Source organism: Psittacula echo (genome assembly GCF_963264785.1).
Source record: "Psittacula echo genome assembly, chromosome: 3".
NCBI classification, from domain to species: domain Eukaryota; kingdom Metazoa; phylum Chordata; class Aves; order Psittaciformes; family Psittacidae; genus Psittacula; species Psittacula echo.
The window spans coordinates 120853652-120879489 of record NC_137736.1 but is presented as its reverse complement, the minus strand read 5'-3'; the positions used below and the strand labels follow the sequence as shown (position 1 = coordinate 120879489).

At 38.0% G+C, this 25838-nt stretch overlaps 1 protein-coding gene across 6 annotated transcripts in view; it reads left to right on the top strand.

Annotated features, from left to right (window-relative positions):
• The window catches only part of DLG2 (discs large MAGUK scaffold protein 2), a gene marked incomplete at both ends in the record, with an annotated part of 868631 nt that overhangs the window by 598412 nt on the left and 244381 nt on the right, over nt 1–25838 (top strand). For all 6 annotated transcript variants that reach the window (XM_080612545.1, XM_080612549.1, XM_080612548.1 and 3 more), the window contains 2 exons: nt 1609–1750; nt 16593–16748. In XM_080612545.1, coding sequence (XP_080468671.1) covers nt 1609–1750; nt 16593–16748 — 298 coding nt within the window. The remainder of the gene's footprint in view (nt 1–1608; nt 1751–16592; nt 16749–25838) is intronic.

Here is a 25838-nt window from a genome sequence, read left to right as displayed (position 1 = left end):
CTAAGCAGAAGGAACTACCTTCCTTCATTTATGTGTTCATTAAAAAATGTCTACTTTGGGTTCAACTACCAACAGGGACCAGCTGCACTATCTAACAACTGGATGGCAGTTTAATTCTTGACAAAGCCTTCGGCAACTGATCCATACCTGTCTTGATCTGCCACTACTCCTAGGGGCATTTAAGGCCAACCAAGGCCTGGGAAAGGCAGGTTTTCCCAGTAAATGACACAGATTTATGCACTTTTGCATAGTGTTGCTACTGTGGTCTGACAAAGCTAATGGAAAACCTAAATATCCATAATGCTCCTTATTCAGACTGCTCCATAAGAATAGAAGGGAAGGTTTTGTAACTTGCACATCAGGTGATATACTCAACTGTGCTGAGGATACCTATTTAGTTAGCAAGTTGTGGGTCGCAATCATGTTGTTCAGTAGCAGCCTGGTCTCAATCTTAGCAAAGCCTGAGAAGTAAAAATGCTAAATGTTCCTATGCAATCTCCTGCTTTATAATACTTTCAAATTAATAATTTGGGAGTTCTAAACCAGTGTGTTTTATTAGGTCAGACTATAGATCAGCAGCATATGAGAAGATGGATGTAAAGGATATTTGCAGTGGCCCACCCCAGGCTGTTGGTACTACAGATTCATTTATCCTCAGGGAACCTTTCATTATACCTACACATTCAGAGTATTTCAGAACCAGTAACAGCCTTTCCCTGTAGAGATATTTTGCTTTGAAACATTCTGTATCAGTATCCGAAAGACTGAAACTAATACTAGAAGTTTAACTGTCTTCTTCTCATGAGATCAATCATAGCTCATTGCAGAGGCACATATCATTGCTTTTCCCATTTATCATTTCCTTTTCTAGATTAACTAGAGATGGAATATGACTGTTATTACATCTCTCCTGTCATAAATATCCTCAGTAACTTCAGAATAACAAAAAACAAGCAAGCAAGCAAACCCACAGCCCCAGTATAGATTCAGACAGGACAGTCCTGTAATTTTCATTATTAATCATTAGTGTGGAAGAGATTTGTATCCACTTTCTATTTTAAATATACAGATTTACAATCATCTAAATACCAGCTATGAGATTTCAATTATATTAAGAATTTTGGCACCTTTAGTATATCACAGCTTTAAATCTTCACCAGACATAATTCTTGCCATACATAAAATTCCTGCTCTTACCTCACATTAAGCCCTTACTATATTACTCCCATTACTGTATATTGGAGCCAAAAAGAGAAGCGTGCTTTTAATGTAATTTTCTCCTATTTACATTTCCTTATTCAAGTCAGTTCTGATTGAAGAAAATGTTTCCTGTTTCCCAAACTGCTTTTTCTCATTCAGACCTCTAAAGAGTCAATTGCTGCAAACAAGTCATAATAATCATAATTATTAGTAGTATTAGTATATTAACCTTTCAGGGAAAATCCAGCTGTTCATTCTTTCTTGTTACATTTGAAGCTCTCTCAGGCAAAGATTGTCTGTTTCAATGTTATTTATAGCAATGAGCATGTTCTTGGTTCTCTGGGTGCTCTTGTGACGTTTAATCAAACATGCAAGTGACTAACTAGAAATGCTTATTCTTGCCATCAGCTTACTCTCCACCAATGGAAAATCATATACTCTCTTCTGGAAACAATGGCACTTTAGAGTACAAGGCATCCCTGGCCCCTATCTCACCAGGAAGATACTCACCCATTCCAAAGCACATGCTTGTGGAGGATGACTACACCAGGTCAGATGCTTCTCTTTATTTGTTACGTTTCATGATAATTGCAAGGGACATAGATAAAGCATTCAGTGCACCTCAAATAGAATATTGCTTAGAGTTATTTCCACTCATGTTCAAGGGAAGATGAATTGAAGCTGTTACAGGTATGAAGACAACTGCGAGAAAGATCACACGAATGAATGCTGACGGGAGGTCTATGTTGTCTGAGTGCAATCCTGCACTAATTCCTAAACAGGATGGCTGCACTGGAGCAATGTGGCACTGAGAAAGAAAATCTACTTCTTAACACAGCTAGATCTCGGGATCAGTGACTCATCTGGCTCATCTGGCTCACTGCATGTATGGGTGGAGGGACTGTATGTGCGTTGCACCGGTCTATGACAGTACACTGGGAAAGGTCCAGGTTGTTTAGGTTAGCAAAACTGAGGCTGAAATAGCCTGTGATTGCTCTGTGTACACGCATTGGAAGATAAATGTTATGGAGAGAAAACACTATGGGAAAAGAAAAATAGTGTATAAACTGGCTGCGACTCAATATTGGAGGGAAACTGGAAAAAGTCTCTTAACCATTACAGCAATCATAATATGAAACACTTTTCTGTGAGAGCAGAGAGGTTAAAAGGAAACTGTTTATGCAGTGGCATTTGATACCTTCATATAAAAGGAGTTCTTTGATGTGATCATCAGCAAAACGACCCTGGAAATTGCTTCTTATCCTTTTTTAATCTCAAAAGAATTGTACTACAATATGGAAGTCTGGTAGCAGAATTGTATCTGTGTAGTTGGTTTCCAGGTAAAAGAGGAAATAGGAAAATGATGTGTAGGTTCTTTCCTGCCTTTTGTTAGATCAATGCTGAATGTCACTGATGAGACAGTGTGTGTTTATCTCTTTGTTTGAAGAGCACTACCATTCACTTAGGAGACAGCAGCTGTTAAAGTCTGTAAAATGAGCCCCCGTTATAATGCCACAGAAAATGAGAAATTAATTCTTTTCCTGTGCTGCAGTATAAAGTCATTGTATTTAAAGCTAGGAGGGAGCCACTCTTATCATCTGACCTGACCTACTATGTGTATCAAGCCAAAGAATCTCCACTTATGTATTCATCAGCTTCATAACTGGCTAATTTGCATTTAATTATTTTTGTTGTATATGATTACAATCTCAAGCTGCTGAACTTGCTGGATCAGACAGATTCAGAGTAACTAAATTGGGATACAGTGTTTGATCAGGACATAAATGTATGGTAACCACACCTTGCTTCCCTGTGTTGGCTGTAAAAATCTCTGTTTTGGCCGAGGATGCAAAGCTTGACATTGCTTTTCTTGAACTTTTCTTGAGACATTCAGTTAGGATGAGTTTTTTCAAAAAGGTTCCAAGAAGTTATATTTTTTAATTAATAGTTAAACCATTGATTTCATCAAATTGTGCACCAAGGCTTTACCTGGGTTAGTACTGACCTTATGATTTCTAAATACCTGTGTATGGGAAGAGCACCAATGTAGCGTCTGGGTTACAATGTTGAAGGCTTTGTTAATGAGCTGAATTCTCTCCTTCTATAATGAGATGCCAACAACATTTTTACTGAGAAGGATTAAAAAAAAAAAAACAAAACCAAAACCAAAAAAGAAGCTTAAAAGTGGCCAAAAAAAATCAACTTTACAAGTAGATAATAGCTAAAGAGATCAAGAAAGACTTCACAGAAAGTGAAGTCTTCCTAAAAAGGGAGAAAACCTGCACTGTGCAGTAAAAGACCATTTAAATTGTCAGAAGGCCTGTAAGGTAATGAAGAGCTATCTTTAGACAGTTCTGTGTTTCTCTGTGTTCCATGCAGCTGATTTTATCTAATTATTTCTACCAGAAAGAAACCCAAATAAGTCGTATAAGAGAAGGCAATAACAGTCTGCGCCCATTAGTTTGGTAGAAAGCACGTTTGCTTGAAGAACCTATGCTGATATATTTAGTTAGTTTTTAAACAAGTTAATTCTGCTGGTTTAGTTTCTGACAGTAAAATCAAACACTGGCACAGTCTGGTTCTCTACTAAGGTATTCACACCAATGTCCATTTTGTATTATTTGGGGGAAAAAAAATGAATGCCCAGAGAAGCTGTGAAATACTCCTGTGGTCTTGTTCCTATCTGGGCTGATATCCAAAGTCTTCTCTGGCACTGGCACTATTGACAGGAGAGTCTGACCCTACAAACATGACTTTCTGTGCAAGGCATGTGGCACTAGCAGAAATGGGTTGCCCAGGGAGGCTGTGAATGCTCCATCCCTGGCGGTGTTCAAGGCCAGGTTGGACAGAGCCTTGGGTGACATGGTTTAGTGTGGGGTGTCCCTGCCCATGGCAGGGGGGTTGGAACTGGATGATCTTAAGGTCCTTTCCAACCCTAACTATTCTATGATTCTATAAATAAAGGTGTCAAGCAGTAGCAACAGAATGCATCCATGCACAATACTCTTGAATGAATCAGAGCAAATCAGATGAAAATCTTGTCATTCTAAAGAAGTATTTACTTTGAGCTGTTGAAAAAGAGGCTATTATGTACTCTAATTGTATTAGTGATAAGAGTTTATATGCTACACTGTTACCCAGGATACATAAGCACAATGGTAAAATGTACGTAGCCATAAGGAAAATGGCATTTCTTGCCATTGCATTTCCTCACTTGATATATATCATGCAGCACTACCTGAGACACCCAAACAAGAGCCAGAGACCAGGTTTCGCCTCTGACTACAATGATAACATCTCCAAAGCAGAGCCATTTATCTCTTGAATGACGCTGAGCCTTTTTGTTTGCTTTAAACGTCCATATAGTTTATTATTGCCTATTGATTCAAGTGGGACTATGGAAAGTGCCACAGTTAACTCTCACAGTGATTTTCACAGCTGTACACTGAGAATAGTGAATGCACTCTTTCTGTGCGGTGCCATTGGATTTGCAGATGACTGCCATTAAAATAAGAAGATATTTGGAACACCTTTGTTGCTGACCAGTTTAGAAAGACTTAAAATCTTTTGGGATGTAATTATCAAACTTAAACAGGGGAAGTTTAGATTGGATATAAGGAAGAAATTCTTTACTGAGAGGGTGGTGAGGCACTGGAATGGGTTGCCCAGGGAGGTTGTGAGTGCTCCATCCTTGGCGGTGTTCAAGGCCAGGTTGAATGAGCCCTTGGGTGGCATGGTTTAGTATGGGGTGTCCCTGCCCATGGCAGGGGGGTCCTTTCCTAACCCTAACTATTCTATGATTCTATGATTCTATATTGATAATTTTAGTGAAACTTATAGGTTTCCTCACATATTTTGTTATAATTAAGATGTTTGCCAACTACTGCAATGCTGTCCATTAAAACGACCTTGTTCATGCTACAGGGGTTTTCAGGCCTAATTTACATGGTGATCACATAGGGAAATTTTACCTGTGCAGTCATAATATGGCAACACTCTCAGTAGGTTTTCATTTGTGCCATCTATATTTGGAACAGGAATTTCTCCTCTATAAGAGCTTTTGAAATTTCATAATTCTTTGCACATGTGATTTGAGTGAGGCTGATGACAAACTTTCTTTTAACTTACTTGCTATAATGAATCTATTGGTAAATCTTAAATGGCTGAATATTCATCTCAATTTTTCCACTTTCTCTTGCTTTTCTTTTTTGTTTTTCTTGGGGTTTTTGCTCCAGTTTTAAGGAGGTTTTTTAACTAAAGACTCATATTTTGGTAACAAAAATAAGTGTTTCTGTTGATAAAAACTTAGATTTTTTGATCTGATATTGAATCTGCATCTGAAAAAAATCAGATGAACTCTTAATAAAACAACTGGAGGAAAATAATTCAAGCACAAGAGATAGAAAAAATCCAAATTATCTTAAGCTGCAAGTTTTAATGAAGCTGGATGCTGTTTTCTAATTACTGAGCTTTTTGAAATTGTGTATATTATTGATCCAAAATGCTGCCAGTGATGGGAATAATTTACTTTTTGTTTTGTTGGATGCACTTTAATTTCTCTGTGGATGGAAGCTTTGCCTTCCTTTATTTTTTATAGAAATCGTCACCTTTTAAAATCTAAATGAAATAACAATGTCAGGTTAGTAGAATGTGGGATCAAAAGTGGATAAAAGCCAACTCTATCAATACAGTCATCATCATTCTGCAAGTAAGTCCTTATTTGTTTTAATTTCCAGTAAAATTAAAGTATTTTGCAGACCATGCAGGAGATTCCTTGACTGTTGCTGACAATTTCCTAATGCTGCCATAGGGGAGAAACAGGAATAATTCTCTGCTTGACTTGCGGCTTGCATAAAGGGAAAAACTAGTGGCAGAGGTGGTGATAAATAACAGCTGGATCAGAGTGACCATGAGCTGTTTCAGTTCATGATTCAACAGAAGTGTAAGTAGTCAGCAAGTTATGACTGTAGACTTCAGAAGAGCAGACTTCAGCCTTTTTGAAGAAGTGCTAAGCAGAATCTCTTGGGATGCTGCCACAGAGACATAGGGTCCATGAAAAACGGATGAGTTCTAAATAAAACTTGTTGAGAACTCATGAATGAACCATCCTGTTTAGCAGGAAGGAGGGGGATTCAGCAGAAGGCCTTCTTGGCTGAGCAGAGAGCTTTCTGGTGGCCTAAAATGCAAGATATAGACAAGCATTGCTTGACTGCTTAATGGCAAAATTGAAAAGCTGTTTGATTTGAGCTAAGACAAGGGTTATAAGGGAAAACGAAAAGTGATTCTTTGGGTGTACTACTTTCGAAAAATGAAGGTAGGATAAGCCAGACTATACAAGAAAAGGTGAAGTACACAACATCATCTTTTAAGGGACCAGAGGTAATTGAAATATTCAGCATAGATTTACCAAAAGAAAATTGCATGCTTGTCTAGCTTGGTTGTCTTTCCTTATAAAAGCTGTGTGGATGAGGGGCTAACAGCAGCTGCCCTTTACCAACTCGGGCCACAGCACAGGTCCTGCCTTGATCAGGAATGCCTCTTTGCTGGCTGAAAACATAGCTGACTCCGAAGTCATACCTGACCTATGCCATAGCTCCCCCTGATGTGTGTCTGGATATGCTGTGGGACACATGGTGATTCCTTTTTTTCCACTAGTTCCCCTGGGGAGTGGCTGCAAAGGTATTTCTCACACCTCTTCTGTGGGCAGGAGATGCTGCAACACAGGGAGCACCCTTTAAAACTCCTCCAACAGCATCTCATACAAACATGAGGAAGTGTTGGATAAACACATTGAACTAATCAATAGCTGGAAAGAAAATATGCTTTGTAAACGTTGGAAACATTCTGGATACCCTTTGAATATCTTTTGGATTATATGCTGTCACCTTGCTTATCAGCTTTCTCCCAGCATGGCTATGCTCGTTTGCATGCAAGGGCTGACTTTGGTGGGGCTTTTGATAGTCTCCCACAGCACTCCCATGTGAAAGCTGAGAAAGACTAGACTGTAAGAAGGGACTGGGTTGGGAACTGACTGAACCAGTAGGCTGAAAAGGTAATGATTGCTTGATATCTGTCAGGTGGTCAGTGATGAGCAGAGTAGCTCAGGATACCTTGCACGTCAGTGAATATCTTCATCAATGACCTAGATCATGACACAAAGTGCACCTTCAGCAAATTTGCAGAGGATGATAAATGAAGGAGGAGTGGTTAACATGACAAATGACAGAGCTATATGCCAGAGGGATCTTGATATACTTGAGGACTTGGTGTTGAAAAGCCTCATAAAGTTCAGTAGGAAGAAGACTGCACCTCAGTGCTGTGCACAGCCTTACCCCCTTGTATGGTCCATGAAACAAGCATGAAACTGCTGCGTCATTGAAGATGACCTGGAGGTTACAACCGATGCCAGGCTGAACATGGCCCTCTCGTTGCCAGGCAGGTAACCAGCATAATAGGCTATAATAGAAGCATGGCCGTAGAAAAAGATGAGTCTTTAACTTCAAAAGTGTTGTGGAAAAACAGGAGGGTTCTCAGGGTCCTAAATCGCCTGGAGATTAGAGGGATATTGAGGAAACTGGGGCTTGTTTAATGTTGTGAAGAAGAGGTTAAGGGGCAATTTAAGAGCACCCTATAAGTACTCAGTAGCAAAGGTGATGAACCTAAACTCTTCTCAGTAGAGAAGGACCAATGGCCAGAAGCATTTGCTTTGGATGTTCTGACTTCAGTTTCAGAAGAAAACAATAGACAGTAGGTGGGTGTAGCAGTGCTATAGCAGATTTCTTAGTAGGGTTGTGAAATATCCCCCCTTTGAGATTTTTAGGCTGTGGCTAGATAAAATCATGGCTGATCTGTTCTAGTGCTTGCAGTAATCCTGCTTCAAGCACAGGATTGGATGAGATGACCTATACAGATGCATTCCAATCAAATTTTCTATGACAGTAGGAAGAAAAGAAGTGGTTTTTTTGTTTTAGGTTTTTTGTGGTACATTCATTATAGTACAGCTGAGAGAGAATTGCAGTTTACTCTTTAGCAGATGTCTGCCTTCTTATTTGCAGAAATGCCAAAATTATAGCCTAAAAATCCTGTGGCTTTTAGCTGTACATTCCTTCCGTCTTTAATGAACAACATCAAGAAAGATCCATAAAAACAAAGAACTATAATCTTGAGTTTTTACTTCCTATTTAACTTCAGGAAACGATAATATAAAAATTCTGTGCTTCAGCTGATAAAAAAATTCACTTTAACTCTGGCTGGATAAAAACTCATGGATGGAAAAGCTGAGTTGCCGGTTTTGCTGTGAAAAGCATATTTGATTTTTTTTACATGTATCTTTGCAAAATAACATTTTCTGGATGAGGAGGAGGTGCTGGGGACTGGGGGGAGAAAAAGAGGAGCCATGAATTGAAGTCTCGGGGGATATTTAACCCATTTTGAAAGTAGCATTCCTTGACTGTTTCTTGTTTACTTATATAAACTTGCTGGTTGAGGATATTTTATGGAAACACCTTTAAGTTTATATTGATACACAGATTTGACTTTCCAGTATTAAACTATAACAACTAACATTACAGTTTGTGTGTTATAAAACTGTAAGTAATAGTTTTCTGATGTGTTTTATGAAGCATGACAATAGGTAAAAAGAACTGCAGTTTTTAGTTATGAGTCCTGAAAACAGTTCCTTTGGGATAATGAGTTGTTTAGTTAATCTATTGACAAAATCCATATTCTGCATGTTTTAAAAGTGTGTATTTCCTGAAAAGAGTTAGCTGCGTAGTTCTTGTGTGGGAACAGAATTGAAACTCACATTTCCCAGATGATCTTCAAGTACTGTAGGTAGAACTTTCAAATGGTGATTTTTTTGATCCATTTTTTTGATCCAAAATTGCTTTATAAGTGATGAGTAAAAGATACGTAGAAGTGCACAGATGCAGTTATATGAATATGACAGGTAATTGTGAGCTCTCAATCCTATCACTGTGCCTAACCCAAACTCAGCATGCCAGCTATGCTCTAAAGAGAATAAACTAGTAATATGGGGAGACTGATAATTCCTTTAATTTATTCTTATTAAATTAGTTATAACTTGGGCAGATTAATTGTTAATATTTTCATGCTCATTTTTTGCCTGGGGCTGGATTTGTTTATCTAGGAATAGCAAAGTTTGCATGTATATTTTGATTTAAAATTCAGTGTAAATTATATCTATTGTATTTAATGTAATTTTAATTAACTACTAGTATTATCAAATTAAATTTCATTTAGTTCCAACCATAGCTACTTGGTCATTTAAGGGATGGAGGGAGAATTACGTGTCTTAGTTCATGTTCTGTTCTAGTCTAGTCTATCTTAAAAATTGTGGTGACACTGTATATTAAGTACTGTAATATTCTACACATGGCTTCACAGTGTTGAAATATGGGAGAAGATGGAACTTAATCCACATACCATTTCCACTGCATTTGTGCAAATCCATCTTAATGCCAAAAAATATTAGTCTTTGGAAATCCACAGTTCATTTGTGTTTAGTATTTTTTGCAATAGATCTCCTTCAGATTCCATATTGCACATTGAGGTATATCAAAGCTTCTCACTTCTGTAATAGTGACTCAATTGCTTAAAAAAGCCGGCATGATTGAGCACAGCATTATATGGCCAAAGATAATTTTCTCTCTACTTATTTCTTACATCTCTTTCTGACACAGAAACATAGGCAGGAGTGATTCTGTTTTGTGCTCTGAGTGCTCAGTTCTGTCAGATTTTAACATTGAAAAGACCAGAGGAATAGTGGGAGTGTGTTTGGCAAGGAATTGTGGTGAGATTGAATGCTGGCTAAAGTGAGGGAGAACTTGTCAGTGGTTGTGTGAGAACGGAAATCACAAAAAGGGAAGAGTGGTATTTACTGGGTAAGTAAACTTGGATTTGGAAGTGGAGTTCAGGAGAAGGAAGAACATAAGTAGAGAAAAGTAGTCTGGAGAAGAGCAGCAAGGAATTTCAGGATTGCTAAACCAGAGACTCCTTCACACAGTGAGACACGAGGTTTGGGATAATCAATAGTTATGCAAGAAGACTGAGGCAAGGAGCAGACATAGAGAGGTAGGAAAAGTTGCTGTTAAGATGCTGGCAGGATTAGGCTAGGGCCATCTTTGCCTGGAAAAATGGAGAGGAACCCAGGGTTTCCGGGGTGTGTGTGGTGAGTACATGGTCCCATCAGGCACTCTGTCATGGAAAGTCATCTCCATCACCTGTCTGTCTGGAGGATGACAGGCTGCTGCTGCTACTGGTTACCCCCTGTCTCTCAGAAGGCAGAATTCTTATGCTTTGCCTCTTAAGTTAGAGACCCTGCTGATTACTATATTGAATTCAATAGAGTGTCCTATAGTAAGATTTATTTCTTGGGTTAGTCTTCAATCAATCTAAGGAATTATTTAAAAAAAAAAACCCTTAACAATTTAGAAGAACACTATTAGAGTTACACATTAAATGTTCAGTTAAGAAAAGAAAAATATAAGCTTGTCTGTATAACCTTAAATTGGACCCTTGGTGAAATATGATAGTACAGTATTTAGTTCTAATCATCTAAAAATGTCTACTGGTAAAACACCAGTCCACAGCTTTTTAGAAAAAAAGGTCACAGCTGTATTTCTTAGCAATCATATTATTCATTCCCTTCAATAAGGCATGAAATCACTAAATTGCAAAGCAGCTATTTGATATATATAATGTATTTAATACATAACTTATATCTTAAGCTAATAATTTAACTTTACAAATGCATAGTAATTTTCTGCCTATCATAAGATTTCATTTTGCCACCCCAAATTTATTTTAAATAATAAGTCTTAACTTGGTAGAATAATTTATGTTAAGGTAAAAAATATAGTTATTGTCAAGTCACCAAGTAGTCTGCTGTGTCCTGAGTAGGCCACACAGATTTAAACAAACCTGTCAGAGATCCCCAAGTAATAGGATTTGACTATTTCTAATACAGTCAGTGGAAACTACTTATTACTTAACACTTTAAAAGAAAAAAAACATATTCCAGACTCTGCTTTAGCATTTGTATAGAGATTTTTGAAATGAGCTGGTAGGATTGGCAGTGATAATGCACATGGAAATGGTAAGTAACATTTAATGGTGCACAGAGGAAAAAGCCCCGAGTACATACTACATGTGTCATGGACATGGACTCTTAAAGCAGCTATTACCACTTAAGAAAGACACCTTGGGGTGATTGTGGTTAGTCCTGTGATATTGTCAGCTCAGTACTCAAAAGCAATCAATAAAGTAATTAAGAATGGAAATAGGATCTGATAGGAAAGGAAACAGTGAAAAATATAATGTTTTCCTGTATGAATCTATGACGCATCCAAGTCTTGAATACTACATGCAGGCAACTGGTGAGAGCCCAGAGGAGGGTGACAAAGATGATCAGGAGTGTAGCATAGTTTGCAGGTGAAGCTAAATAACAAATAATTCCAATATAGAAAAAAGATGTCAGAGAGCTAGAAGAGAGCTCTGCAAAAGTACCTGTGGCATAGAAAAGACAAGAGGCAACTACTATTAGCACTTTCTTACAATTCAAATAGAGGGAGTTTACAATGCATTGCCAAGTTCAAAATACAGAAAATTCAAGGTTTTGAAATGTTACCACGTGTTATCAATGTGCAACCAAGGAACAGGCTTACAGTACACAAAGTTAGAGGTGTTTGAATATGTCACATGATTGGTTTGTGGGACTCATTGCCCCAGGGTGTTGTGAAGAACTAAGAATAGAAAATGTACAAATATGGATGAGGATAAGTGCTCAAATACATGGTGCATAGGCCTACTGACCACTGTTTGCTTGGATTTAGTTTCTGGTCTACATGGTCCTTATCTTGCTGATTTGCAGCTGGTGGGCAGGGAAGGGCTATTCTTTACTGGCCCTTTCCTACAAAGTCACTGCAAACGACTAGGGCCTTTGGTCTGATAGTCTCACCATTCCTAAGAGAAACAGCCTTTTCCATTCCTACAACAGAACATCATTACTGATTTTTTTCAAATTAAGCAGCCATTTCCTTTCTTTATTCCTAATGTCTGAGAATAACGAGTGTAGAATTGGGTGCAGAATATTAAAAGTTTTAAATTATGCCTTTTCATAGACCATTTCATCTAAAAACCCTATTAAAATGTTTTAATGGTATGGTTAAGAGGAGCAAAGCAATTCTTACTCTTCATTACTGTGCTAAAAAGAATTGCCGTGATCTAAGCACTTGTTTTGCAGTTATGGTAAACTTTAAGGCTCATGAAAAGAACAGCTAATAATGGAAAAGCTGAGAAAGCATTGATTATAGAAGGATTTCCAGAAAGAACTAATGTAATGTACTTCAGGTGTTTTCTTCCAGCTCTTCACACTCTTTCTGTGTCTTTCATTTAATGGAAAGAAACATGTCATATAAATGATTGGGTCTTATTTGAATTACCAGGACACAACCTGTCAGATAAAATCAGCTTTCAGAAGATTGTATGAACAAGAAACTGAAAGAGGTCAAAAGACATATACAAATCATTGGTTATTAGAATCATAGAATAGAATCATAGAATAGTTAGGGTTGGAAAAGACCTTAAGATCACTCAGTTTCAACCCCCATGCCATGGGCAGGGACGTCTTGCACTAGACCATGTCACCCAATGCTCTGTCCAACCTGGCGAAGTGGAAGAGTTTGTTTGTATTAAAATGCTATTGATTTTTGTTTTAATAGTACCACACTTTTGCCTATAGTTCTTTGCACACTTCCCAGCAACCCTGTATTAGCAATACGAATGCATTAGTTGTCTTTACTGAACTTGGGTACAATTAAAAATTGCTACTAAAAATAATGAAGTTGGAAACTTGTATCATTGTGAGATTTATTCTCTCTCAAATTGAATTTAGCATTCCCTGGTTATAGCCCTGCATAGTCAATATGCTGTGAGAACTTAGCTGGTTTCTTTCCATATCATAAAAGCTTTTAAAATGTTTTTTAAAATCAAACTGTTAACAGTTATTATGCTGTGTGTTGGCAACTGAATGCTGCCAAACAGGATTCTGCAATAAAAAGAAGTTAAAATTGAATTGAGGACCCTGCATGGCACTGAGGAGTCAATGGTTTTAATAATGCCATTTTCTTATAACTTCTGTTGTGCAATAAAGCCAGCCTGAAACAATAACACAGTGATCCAAACAAGGAATAATAAGGACTACAAACAATCAGGAAAATGTCCTTTCTTTACACAAAATGTTATGAAATAAATAAAGAAAGCCAGTGTCAGATCAGTGTTCTACCTCCCACTGTTACGGTTGTTACAATTAGCTCTTCTACCAGTTAGTTATATCTTTCTGTATAAATTGTGCCTCATTACAGTTAGGTCTATACTGATTGACAGGTCGAGCTTTCAACAACTTTGGGGGGCTAGAAAAAGAGTTTATGACTATCTTTTTCTACTGAGGAGAAATATAAGTGACAAGAGACACTTCTAAGGATTACTGGCCTACATGAAGCACAGTTTGGATGAGCAGGACAGTGATGTGCCCAGTGGATATTTTGACATTACTTAATTTATATTTATTAAATCTAATTGGGAGAGAAAATAAGTTTATACTGATCTGAGCTGGACCCTTGATGTTACATACTGCTTATTATTCAAGTTCTTTTTTTTCTCGCCAATAAAATGTGCAGCCAGGGCCCAGCCATGAAACTTGAGGTATTAGCATGTACCTTTGAGCATTATGAAGGTATGTAAAGAACTAGTTCAGTCCATAGTCTTAACGACCTTGAAGAATGACATCTGATGGTAAATAAGTGCCTATGATGATCTCAGACCAGTTCATAGACATTACAAGGAGTGCACTCATAACTGGAATTAGGCAATACTCTGAATCCTGTTCTAAGCAAAGAGTCCAAGCTTTAAATGGATAAGAATTTTGAATTCCTTTTCTTAACCTTAAGACCTCACTCTTCTCCTGAATTAGAGAGGGTGTGGTATTAGCTAGGTCACAGTATCACATAATACCAATGAGTAGAGTGCTTTATACAACAATGTGGTGACGTTCCAATTTTCTATTATCTTACCATCCAGCAAGATTAAAAAGAGTGAAAAATGCTGAATGTTTTAAAATCTGGTGGATTTCACAAGACATTTTGTTAGGGCCCCATGTTTCTATTAGAAGGATTAATGTGGTCTCAGTATTGAGGTAGATGTTGAATGTTTACCTTTGTTTTGCTTTTGGAAGCAGTTTGTAGCTCAGTTCACAAAGCAAACACTCATATCTGTCCATCTCTGTGGCATGATTTGTGTCTCAGCACAAGGTTGGATGGTCACTCACTGATGACTCAGTATAGTTTGAGCATTCACAGTATATCCAAAGGGTAGAAACATTTGTATTGTCTACTACTCAGAGAAGACAAGTAACTTGAATATAGGAAGCTAGCAAGTGGTTTATGGACTGGTTAGTGTTTTAACCCATGGAGAAATCTACAATTTTTATTCATCATTCTGCACTGTGGCAACACTTCAATTTTCACAGCAGGTATCATTTATATTTGATATTTGTACTGTTCTTTAATATACTGCCTAAAAGCAAAAGTGATTTCTGGGGGAATGAAAGACAGTATTGGTCTGAAGTACAATAATAAAAGTGGTTTTCCTCTGGATTTTTTTGTATTGAAAGCAGCAATTGATTTAGTAAATAAATTACTGAATCCAACCCTCTGTAACAAGGCTGAAATATGCTGACAAAAAAAAAAATTGCTACCTTGAAAATTTGTAAAGGGATTTTATTAAATGCTTGACAGAAAGCTTTATAACAAAACGAGTGGCAGCTTTGCTATTTTGATATTTGTTAATCTTAAAATGCCATTTTTATAACTGTAAAGTTTTCCCTGGGAAAGTCAGGCACAAAGAGTTCTCAAATCATATGTCAGATTGCAATGAATAATGTTATTAGCAACAAATGAGACCAAGTTTTAAGTAAAGCAGGCACTCCTCTTCCCCCAGAGGACAAAACCAGAAGCTAACAACAAAAGAAAATCTGTTCTCTGTATCTGCCAGTGCATCCACAATCATCATAACTTCTGGTACCTGTGAAAGTCACAGCAAAAACCGCACCCATGTGAGGCACAGTGCAGCCAGAAGAACAAAAAGAGTTCATTAACTGCTTGGCCTCTTGATATTTTCAGGCTTCTGAAATCAGATTTTCATCTAGCTGCTTTTGTATTGCTGTGATTAAAGGCAATGGCATATCCTGGATCTTCTGGCAGAAGTGAGGATATGACAGCAATTTCAACTTGGCGTCCTTTAGAACAGAAACGTCAGGAAATTATGAGTCAAGTTTCACTCTGCCGGTAGTCCCAGAGGTATCTGCTGGGCCAGCGCTGTAGTTGAAGAAGTTGCATGATGGGAAATATACTATATGGTGCTTTTTTGCTTTTAAAACTTTGCTGGTTTTCTCCTGTGGATCCCTGGCTGATTGGTACTAAAGGCTGCATCCCCTTCTCCCCTCTCCCCAGTTGGCTCCCTGGGAGGTTTGTGGTAAGTATTACCTCTAGGCATCAGGAGAGAAGTGCTTTAGGGTCAGTGTCAGCTAATCATAAAGTATCAGCTTTAGGGTCTTATCCTTCTTATCTAGCTTTGCAGAATGCTGTCTGTAATTTGAAACAGCAGCGCAAGTGCAACTGCAGTAGCCTTGTCAATGAGGTTACTTGCTTCAGATGAGGTCTGCATAATCAGCTTTTGAAGGTTGAATCTGAAAAGAGAGCCAAGAACTCTTGAAATGAAATGAATTGCCTGCAAATGAAATGAATTGCTTACATGGTTCATTACCATCAGTGTTATTACAGGGTATGGCTCTCTTTGACCACAGCTCTACTTGCAAAGTCCCAGCTCATTGGGTCAGGAGTATGTCATATTAACAAGTTATATGTACTTCATTTAATCTTATATTAGTGGGTAAAAAATGCATCTTTTCAGGTAATAAACATTTTCTTCAATGCAGTGCTTAAAATTAAAATCACAGAAAGCTGTGCAGAAGTAATATTGTTAGATTTTATATATATATATATATATTTAAAGAGAGTATGTGGGAAAATTCATAACTGAGCTTCAGAGATAAGATATTCCCTTTCAGTGCCACACTTCCCATAAGCCAGTTTTATGGCCCACTTATATTGTGTGTATCGTAATATGCAGTTGCTTGTATGCTATAATACTGTGGTATCAAATGTTTCCTTTAACAGCACACTTGTCAGAAAAGCCCTACTGAAAAGGTCTTGACAGAATTGCTATGCATGCTTTTAAAATGATTACTGTGTTTTCTCTGTATTCTCAGCCACTAATACACACCTGATCTTTTACTCTTGTCTCTGTATCACCAGGCCTCCTGAACCTGTTTACAGCACTGTGAACAAACTGTGTGATAAACCACCTTCTCCTAGGCACTATTCCCCTGTCGAGTGTGACAAAAGCTTCCTTCTTACAGCTCCCTATCCCCACTACCACGTAGGCCTGCTCCCTGACTCTGAGATCACCAGGTACTGCATGCGCTTCTTCGTCACCTCCTTTGTTAGAGTGCATGAACATCACTGGATTTATCGCATAGTTTGCATCTTCACCATAGATCTTTTTCTACAGCTTATGCTTGTTTCTAACCATGCTTTCACATTTGCACCACTGGAAGATATGTGCTACCGCAGTGTACAATTTTGGTCATCCAAAATCCAGTGATGAACACAGGCAATGTTTTGATCCATTGGAATGGTGCTCTAAAATAGGTTACATGATATGTATCACATTTTAAGACTGAATTCAGTATTTCTTTCTCTGTGAGAATGAAAAGCGACTAAAGCTTCACTGAAAGCTGCTGCAATTCGGTTTGATTCAGTCATTTCTGTGTTGTGCATACTTTGATCACTGAGCATCTTTGGGTTTATAGGGTGGCTGCCTAAGCCTTTCAATGCAATTGAGGAAAAAATAATCACCTCCCTCACCAAGCTGTGGTTGGGAATATATCTAAACTTTACCATTCCCTATGCTAGCTGTGCTAAAACCTAAAGTGTAAAACCTAAAGTGATGAACATTTCAGTAAATGAAGTAATGGCAGATATTTCTATAAAACATCATCAGTGAGTGCCTCCCGATAAATATTTAATAAAGAAAAACATACCCTCCAAAAATGTATCTAGCATAACCCAGCTATTCTTCTGTAGTCTACTGCGATAGTAGTAAACTATTTGCAAGCAAGACTTGGGAGATAGAGGAAGAGTAGGATACAAGTTTTCAAGATGATGTTGAGCGCTTCCTTTGTCAGGTAAAATGCTGTCAACTTTTGTATTCTCGAGTGGAAGAAAAGTAATTGTATTTGGGGCTTTGATCACAGGCATTTTCTACAGAAAACACTTATCAAAGAAAAGAATAATGTGGGAAGAGTAAGAGCAGAAGCATGTAAGTGGAAAGTAAAACGGTAAATTAATGTAAGATGCACTAACAGGAAAGAAACCCCAGGGATTAGAAAAACAGCTGTGAAATGCATTGCAGTGCTATGAAATAGAAAGCTAAATTAAAAAAGCAATAAGAGAAATACTAGTGAAGAATGCAGCAGATGTGGTAAGACCATGCAGAAGCTGTTTGTTGATTAGAATGAAAACTGTGTAGTTTCTAGAATTTGTAAACAGATGCTTAATCACTGGACAAAGGGATTAGTCAAGCTGTTAGGTGCAAGTTTGGGTGAGGACACTGATAAGGACAATGTTTTATAAATGTATTAATAACTCCAGAAAGGTATTAGCTTCGAGTATTGTGTGCAGTTCTGGTGTCCTCAGCATAAAAAGGACATGGAACTGCTGGAACAAGTCCAGAGGAGGCCACGAGGATGATCAGGGGACTGGAGCACCTCCTGTATGGAGACAGGCTGAGAAAGTTGGGGCTGTTCAGCCTGGAGAAGAGAAGGCTGCGTGGAGACCTCAGAGCAGCCTTCCAGTATCTGAAGGGTGGCCTACAAGGATGCTGGGGAGGGACTATTCATCAGGGACTGTAGTGATAGGACAAGGGATAATGGGTTAAAACTGAATCAGAGGGGAAGTTTAGATTGGATATAAGGAGGAAGTTCTTTACTGAGAGGGTGGTGAGGCACTGGAATGGGTTGCTCAGGGAGGTTGTGAATGCTCCATCCCTGGCGGTGTTCAAGGCCAGGTTGGATGAGGCCTTGGGTGGCATGGTTTAGTGTGGGGTGTCCCTGCCCATGGCAGGGGGGTTGGAACTGGATGATCTTAAGGTCCTTTCCAACCCTAACAATTCTATCATCTATCCACAATATTTGAATTTATCTGCAAATATTATCTTAAAGGACATAACTAGCCAAAAATTAGTAAAATTACTTCAGGTCTTCAGCTACAGTGTACATATGAGTAATTTTTCTGTAAGCATCTCAATACTGCTGTGTGTTTAGAGACAGACCGTATACGACGTCGTTATAAAAAGACTTTTAAAATAATCCCTTTAGAAAGGAAGGGACCAACTTGAACTGGAAAGTTGAAAAAGCAGGTTCTAGGGAATTTTAGGACCATGAAGTTGTGTATTGAGAGCACTGAGGATTAGACTGTGGCATGCTAACTGTAGAGAGATGCAATTCACTGCTAAATGGTCAGTCTCTGTCGACTCGACTGTCAAGACTATGGAGATAGGTTGGGGGCAAAAAGGGTAAATCTCTTAAGGCTAATTTCTGCAGGTCAGATACGCAGATGCCAATAATAAGTGGAGCTCTGGAGAGCTCATAAAACTAGGCCATTTTGCCATTTGAAGGTATAATTCTCTACATCCTTTTACTTTATTTTATGGTTGATTGAATTCTTGTTCTTCAGGTATTTGATGACCTGACATGAGGACTTAGAAAGCTGGACTTTGTTTTACTGCGTGTCAGCTAACAGTTCTCTTTAAGAATGAGATTTCATTTCTCTTCATTCTAATTTGATGTAAAATTAAGCTCTACTCCCTGTATATTTAATCAGTTTGTTTATTTCAGCAGTCCAACAGAAGAACACAAAAGATAAGAAAAGACACAACTTGTGGTTAAATGCTCTGCACTGTGCTCTGCTACATGCTGTGGTAGAGGCTACTGATTGCTACAATTTATGCTTACTTCCCACTGTGAAATAGTATTCAGATGGAAAATATGACAGTTTTTGATGTTCTCAAATACTGTCATCATTTCCACAGGACTCTTTCAATAATTGACCATAATATTTCGGCAAATGCCTTCGGTCAGGAAAGTGACAGCTTTACAGCATATACCATGATTTGATTTCCAAATGGACTCGGTATTCAGTTGGAGATTTCAGAAAACTATTAATCGCATTTTAAGGCTAATCCAAGTGGCTTTTCTTGCAGAAATGTTCATTGTATGCAGCCCTAAATTTCACACAGATGATGTGTCTCGGGGATGTATTGTGTGAAATATCTGCAAGAATTGATCTATAAGAAGACCTTGTTCTAAATCCACGGGTGTGATTACTTCCATGTCAGTTGGAAGTTGTATCACAGAAAAAGTCTTCCAAATTAGTCTTCCAAAAGTCTTCCACAGTCTTCCAAGTAGTCTTCTACCCATCAGGCATTTTGAAAGGTTTCCTTTTACTCATCTAAATTCCTCAAAGCCTTTTTCCTCCACCTTATACACTTCCATGGTCTCCAGTCAAATATAAAAAGATATCTCTGTGTCTTCCTGAAGGCTTCCTAGAAAGTCTTTCATTGTCATTTGTCAGCCTCAGGTCTGGGGAGAATGGGACAGGGATTATTTGCTTGTTTTGGTAGCTGCAGTCATTGTCATATCTCAGTGCTCTAATGTTGAGAATCTGCTGCTGAACTGCAAGAAATTTGGTCTGACAGATAGCTCTTCCAGGGGAAGAGGAACATGATGCCATGTTCTCCCAATTGAAATGCTTGTAAACCAGCCAGTGCCTTTCAAACTGCTGCTCCAGATAATTTGTCAGATACTCCTCAGACGATTGTTTTGTCAAGGCTCATTAACTTAATAGGCAAAGAGGATTCATAGGCCAAAGCCTTATTTGTCTATAATAAATTCAAGTTTATAACCCTTGCTGTTATGGTGGCCTGTCAGCCCCTGGGAGGTTTGGAGGTCTAGAACAACATACTGCCATTTTAGGATATAAGTTATTTGCGGTTTGGTTGAATTATCAGTTCCTGTGAATTGATATTAACAGGGGCATTTCAATGTGCAGCAGCTGAAAATCTGTCTCATTGAAGGCAGGAGTAGAGGGAGATTTTCTAGCTATTAAGTTTTCTTTTGACAGCACCACATGGGAATTGATGCAGAGTATTCATGTTCTGGCCTCTGTCGTTATTGACAGCTATATGTGCAATTAGATTATTGGCAGCGAAAGGAAATCACAGCTCATAGATGTAACACTCTTTTATATAAAGACTACAGGTAATAAAATGTTGTGTTCTTAGCCTTTGCACTGAGAACTGCATTACATTCAAGACTACATAGACACACTTAAAAAATTCTTCAGTTTTGACTAGAACTACCTTCCCTGTCTTTACTGAAATCTTCTTAGCACTGTAGTTGCCAGCATTGATTTTGCTAAAAGGCAGCCCTGATATTGTTGGTTTGTGTTATTTCTTTATTTTCATTTTTTCCATAGGTATTTATTTTTCTCTTAAGCCTTTAATCATGTGATTGCATCAATATTTCTTAATACATTGAGGGGTAGGAAGTAAGGTAGAGTTTCAACTTCATACTTATAGGAGAAAAGCTTGGGAATATGGCTCCTGCCAGAATATAAAAATAAGTGAAATTTTGTTCATGTTTTGCCTAGCTTTTGTAAACTTTCAGATCCTCCTTAGGGTGCCTGGGTGCCTGGATTGAAAGTATTTGGCTTGCTTTTAAAATCAAGATTAGCTTCTTAAAGGCAGCCCTGGCTCTGTCTGACACTGTGACCTGTAGTCTAACACAGACTAGTTAGTGATATTGTGCTTTGTTTCCCAGTCTCTAAAAGAGGTTGAATAATGTTCTCATAGAGCTTCCTTGAAAACTGCTTCTGTCTGCCACAATAGCATCCTATTACTAATGGTAATTTGTGTTATTATTTAATAACATGAAAATGATTTTAAGGTATTTGATGAATTACATTAATGACATCAGGTTCTTGGGACCACTGCTACTTTCCCACCAATGGGAATTAGGGAGAGAAGTGAGGCTGGAACTAGATGATCTCCAAGGTCCTTTGCAACCCAAACCATTCTGTGACTCTATGATATTAGCACAGGTCAGAGTCTTTTCAGCAAACAGCCTGCTATTTGCATAGGTATTCAAGGGTAGCTGAGCATTGTGTAACACTAAAGAGCTGCACAAATGAAAATGTGCTGAAATGTATGCAGGATATATGGGTAAGGAAACTATAATGTACAGAATCTTAATGATTGATGGGTGATGCTACTTCCAACACATGGCTGAATTCCTATAGGCTCCATGTAAGCACACAGGGGTCACTACACTCCAGTAGTCCCTGCAATCAGACTAGCAAGTCTGCAACACTAAGCACTACTGCTTGTGGTCAACTCAATGAATTTTAGGGATCCCTGGGATCTGTCCATAGCCCTGAAGGGACAGCTGAAAAGGTCCTGATTGCTTTTCACTGATCCTTGCAGGAAGTTAACTGCACTTGAAAAAGGTGGGCCTCTCTAGTACTCACTGCTATAGTACTCTTTCTCATTTGTTAATATCTGAGCAGCCTTTTTCTTCACAATAACCATCTGGGAGAGAGCTTATTGTCAAAATGATGCATATAAGTGTACTTGTGTGTGGCTGCCTTCCAGGGAGGCTCTTGTCATCTTTATTGAAATACACTTTGTACAGGAGTACTCATCATCCCCTTTTCAATCCCATGTGTTTAATATGGGAATTATATCTCCCAAAACTCATCTAGCCTTATTTTGAGCTTTTTGAAACGCCTGGCAACCTGAAAATGGGACCTAGCAAAGAAGCAGTAAAAATCAATGACATTATGAAATTAAATCTTCAGTTTGCCCAATGCAAGCAGACCCATCTTGAATTTAAAATGAACATCTACTCTTTAGTTGTATTCATTTACTTATATTGGGGGGGAAAATACAAATAATACTTATAAGATTTGAAATTATTCTATTTTGGGCAGACGTGTTTAAACACTTTAATATTTAAGGTCAGAATTGGAGTAGATTTGTAGTTTTTCCTATTTTAACACTTTGGAGTCAACTTCTGCACTGATTTGCATTTTACACTATCCAGCCACAGACAGCAACCTTATATCTGGTGGACTCGCACTACTAAATATCACTGCTTAAAAACAGTGGAAGGGAATAAATACACAGTTCTTTCTGTAGATATTTGAACAGCAAAATAGGCAATACTGAGGTTCAATTTGTTTGGTATCAATGGAAAAAAATAATCATACTGTCACAGAGAAAAAACATCTTTAGAAAATAAGAGATACCTGGTTAAAATAACTCTTGATCAAATAACTCCCTAAGGAGTTACTTCAAGGTATATCTATACACAGATTTAGGCATTCAGAAGCACAGAGCATATAGCAACCCCTAAGCAATTTAAGAGATTAAACTGGCCAACTCAGAGGCTGCTGTGGGTACTGATATTCATGCTGATGGGAATAGGAGCATCTTGTTATTGCTGATTTCAGTGGGAATTAGGTATCTAAGTGCTATGACCTTCACTCCCAAATCATCTTTAGCAATTGAAGTACTTTAACTCTGGCACCTCTAGACCTTTCTAAAAATAGGTTTGGGTACCTTGACTCACATGAGGATCACACATTGCAGTGATTGTCAAGATGCATGTAGATGCGTGCAACTACAGACCCATTAGGCTTGACTGTGTGGTGCTGCTTCTGAAAGCAGCTCCAGAACTGCAATATTTAGTAGTTATATATTATAAGGCAAAACAAAATCAGCATAAACTATGTTGATTAACTGTCTGCAACTCAAATGCAGAGCCTCAATGTAGATTGCTCCTGCTTGTGAATCAGACTCCTGAGGCCTTTAAATTATTTAGGATCTTTTGGAGATGATACAAATTAATTGTGGGTTTTCCTTATCATTTTCAATTAACAAATTAAAAAGTCTTAACTGGAACAGGTTCCTGTAATTTCTTTTTAACCCTGACTCAAGTGTTCTCTTAAAGTAAATAATCCAGTCATATATAACTGTTGTAGTTAATGAAAGAAAAATGATGCTATCAGCCTCAGCTCTCATGTTTGCATGGATGAATCTCTGATTTTAATAGGAACAAACATTCCTACTGACTCTCTTATGCTTTTTCCTATTTTTAATGAGAACTCTTCTGTTTTAGACACTATTAATTAAAATTATTAGGAAGATGCACCCTTTAAAAACTCAGACAGATGATTGCCTGTAAAAGCATAAAATCCCTACAGTTCAAGTGTTTAATTATGTGAAGTTACAGAAGCCTTTCAGGTTAAGTTGGAATGCTTCAGGTTACAGCTGCTGGGCTTTATTTCTAGTTGTGCTGCTGACTAAATCTCTATAGTTGAGCAAATTTCTTAATTCTATTTGCTTTGCTTTATCTATCAGTAAAATAATCTTCTCAGTTATACTGAGAAGGATAACTAATGTCTTTAAACAGAATAGAGTTAATTTTTTCAAAGAGAAAAAGTAAGGTGTTTTGTCTGTTCCATCATTTGAGAAATGTTTCATATTTTTGGAATACATGATTTGATTTTCAGACATACTGTGCTCTCGAGTGCTACAGATCCATTTTTGTTCATTTTCTGCATCCAAGGAAATTAGACTGTATATTCTTAGCCCATAAAATGGACAGAAATATTAACTTAGTTTAGTTAAGTAGCAGTATTTTTCTCTACTATGTCTTTAGAGAAGAAAAAACCCATCAGCTTGCAGGAAGAAAACATTTGTAAATCACTAGTATTAAAATCTTCCTGCTGCTATGATTACAAAGAGAGCAACAGAGAGACAGTTGGGAACAAAGGAAAGATGTCATCTTCCTTTCCATGCCTGTAAGCAAGCTCTGAAATTCAGTCTCTAAGAAAGTCACAGGAAACTCTCCTGAAGTATCGAATGCCAGTTCCTATGTCTTGGATTAATAGTGAAGACTGAAACCAGGAGAACAGAAAAGTTTCAGGCCGCTTTTAGCTGGCTTTTTTTGACGAGAGCAATCAGTCATCCAGTAAGGGGAGGGCGAGGTAGACCGTGACCATCGAAACTGATGTCTGCTTCAGAGGGTAACATTGTCCAAATGCTGGCTGCAGCAGCTACTGGCTAGATATGAGGCAGGAGTGATGCTCCAGATTATCTCATGAAGATCCAGTCAGTTCAAAACTAAATCCACACGATAAGTTTCTTGTTTGAAAGGGTCATTTCTGTGCGACACATTATTGTTTATTTTCAGGATGTGTAAGCACCCTCTCAAACATCCTGTTCTGTGTCTGATAATCCCCTTGGGGTAGTTCTTCCGAAATGATTGAGCACTAAAACTCCAGACACGATGTTCAAATGCTTCTGAGTGTTTGGAGAAATTTACACCTACATTTTTAATATCGGTTCTATATCTGGTTCATGTGCATTCCGAATAGTTGGTAAAAAATCTGACAGCAAGTGTCACTCTGCATAGGAGTGCTATAGTAACAAGCTAATGGAGCCATTCACTAATTCATATCTTGTCCACAGTGATGAAAGTTAATGACATTTATTACCTGGCAACTGTCTGAAGGCCAATATGAGAAATGGGGTTGGAGATTGCAGTTTCATTCCTGTAGACATATTTCCACATCATAAAAATCATCACTCCGTCACAGTAATTGCTAGGCTCTCAGCTCATCAGAAAACCCAAGTATAGATTTAACCTGAAGAACAAATTACTCTTTTTTACCCCATGAGGGAGTTCTGTGAGCTTAGAAATGAAATATTACTGTGGAGACAGGGTAAATAAAGCTACCCTGTGGCTACCTGTGCTGTACCTGTTGGGGGAAGAATAATTTCCAGGATTGTAGCTGTGCACCAAAGGAGCGAGAGAGCTAATGGTTAAAGCAAAGAGCTGGGAACTGAGAAATTTGCCTGTGCTACTGACAGCTTTTATAATTTCAGCAATTTAAGTCTTTCCTTCAATTTTGTCCATTTGTGAAATACATCACATGCATCCACAGACACCACCAGCAGTCCTGGTGAGTTAAAAGATATTTTCAATAGGTGCAAATACCCATGATTTTCTGCTCTGCGTAAAAAAGAATGATCGTTAGCACCAAGTGGAGTGATAGGAGGCCTCATGGAAAGCAGGTGGGACCTCTAATTATAACAGTGCAATTTGTCATGGAAATGGGAGAGAATTGCCACAGTAATAATGAACTTTCCCTCAGCCCTGTGCTAGTCTTGTTTTACACTACAGTTATCCCACTGGAGTAATGTAGTGCTGACTCAGGCTCCGAGATAATTTTGTTTTTAATTATCACCATTTATTATTGTTGACATAAGCCCTATATGTAGATACTTGCAGATATGTCCATTTCTATTAGTTTTGCCAAGTCAAGTAAGGTCTCAGTTTACCAAGGTATGCCTGAAAATATGCCTGTGGTATGGAA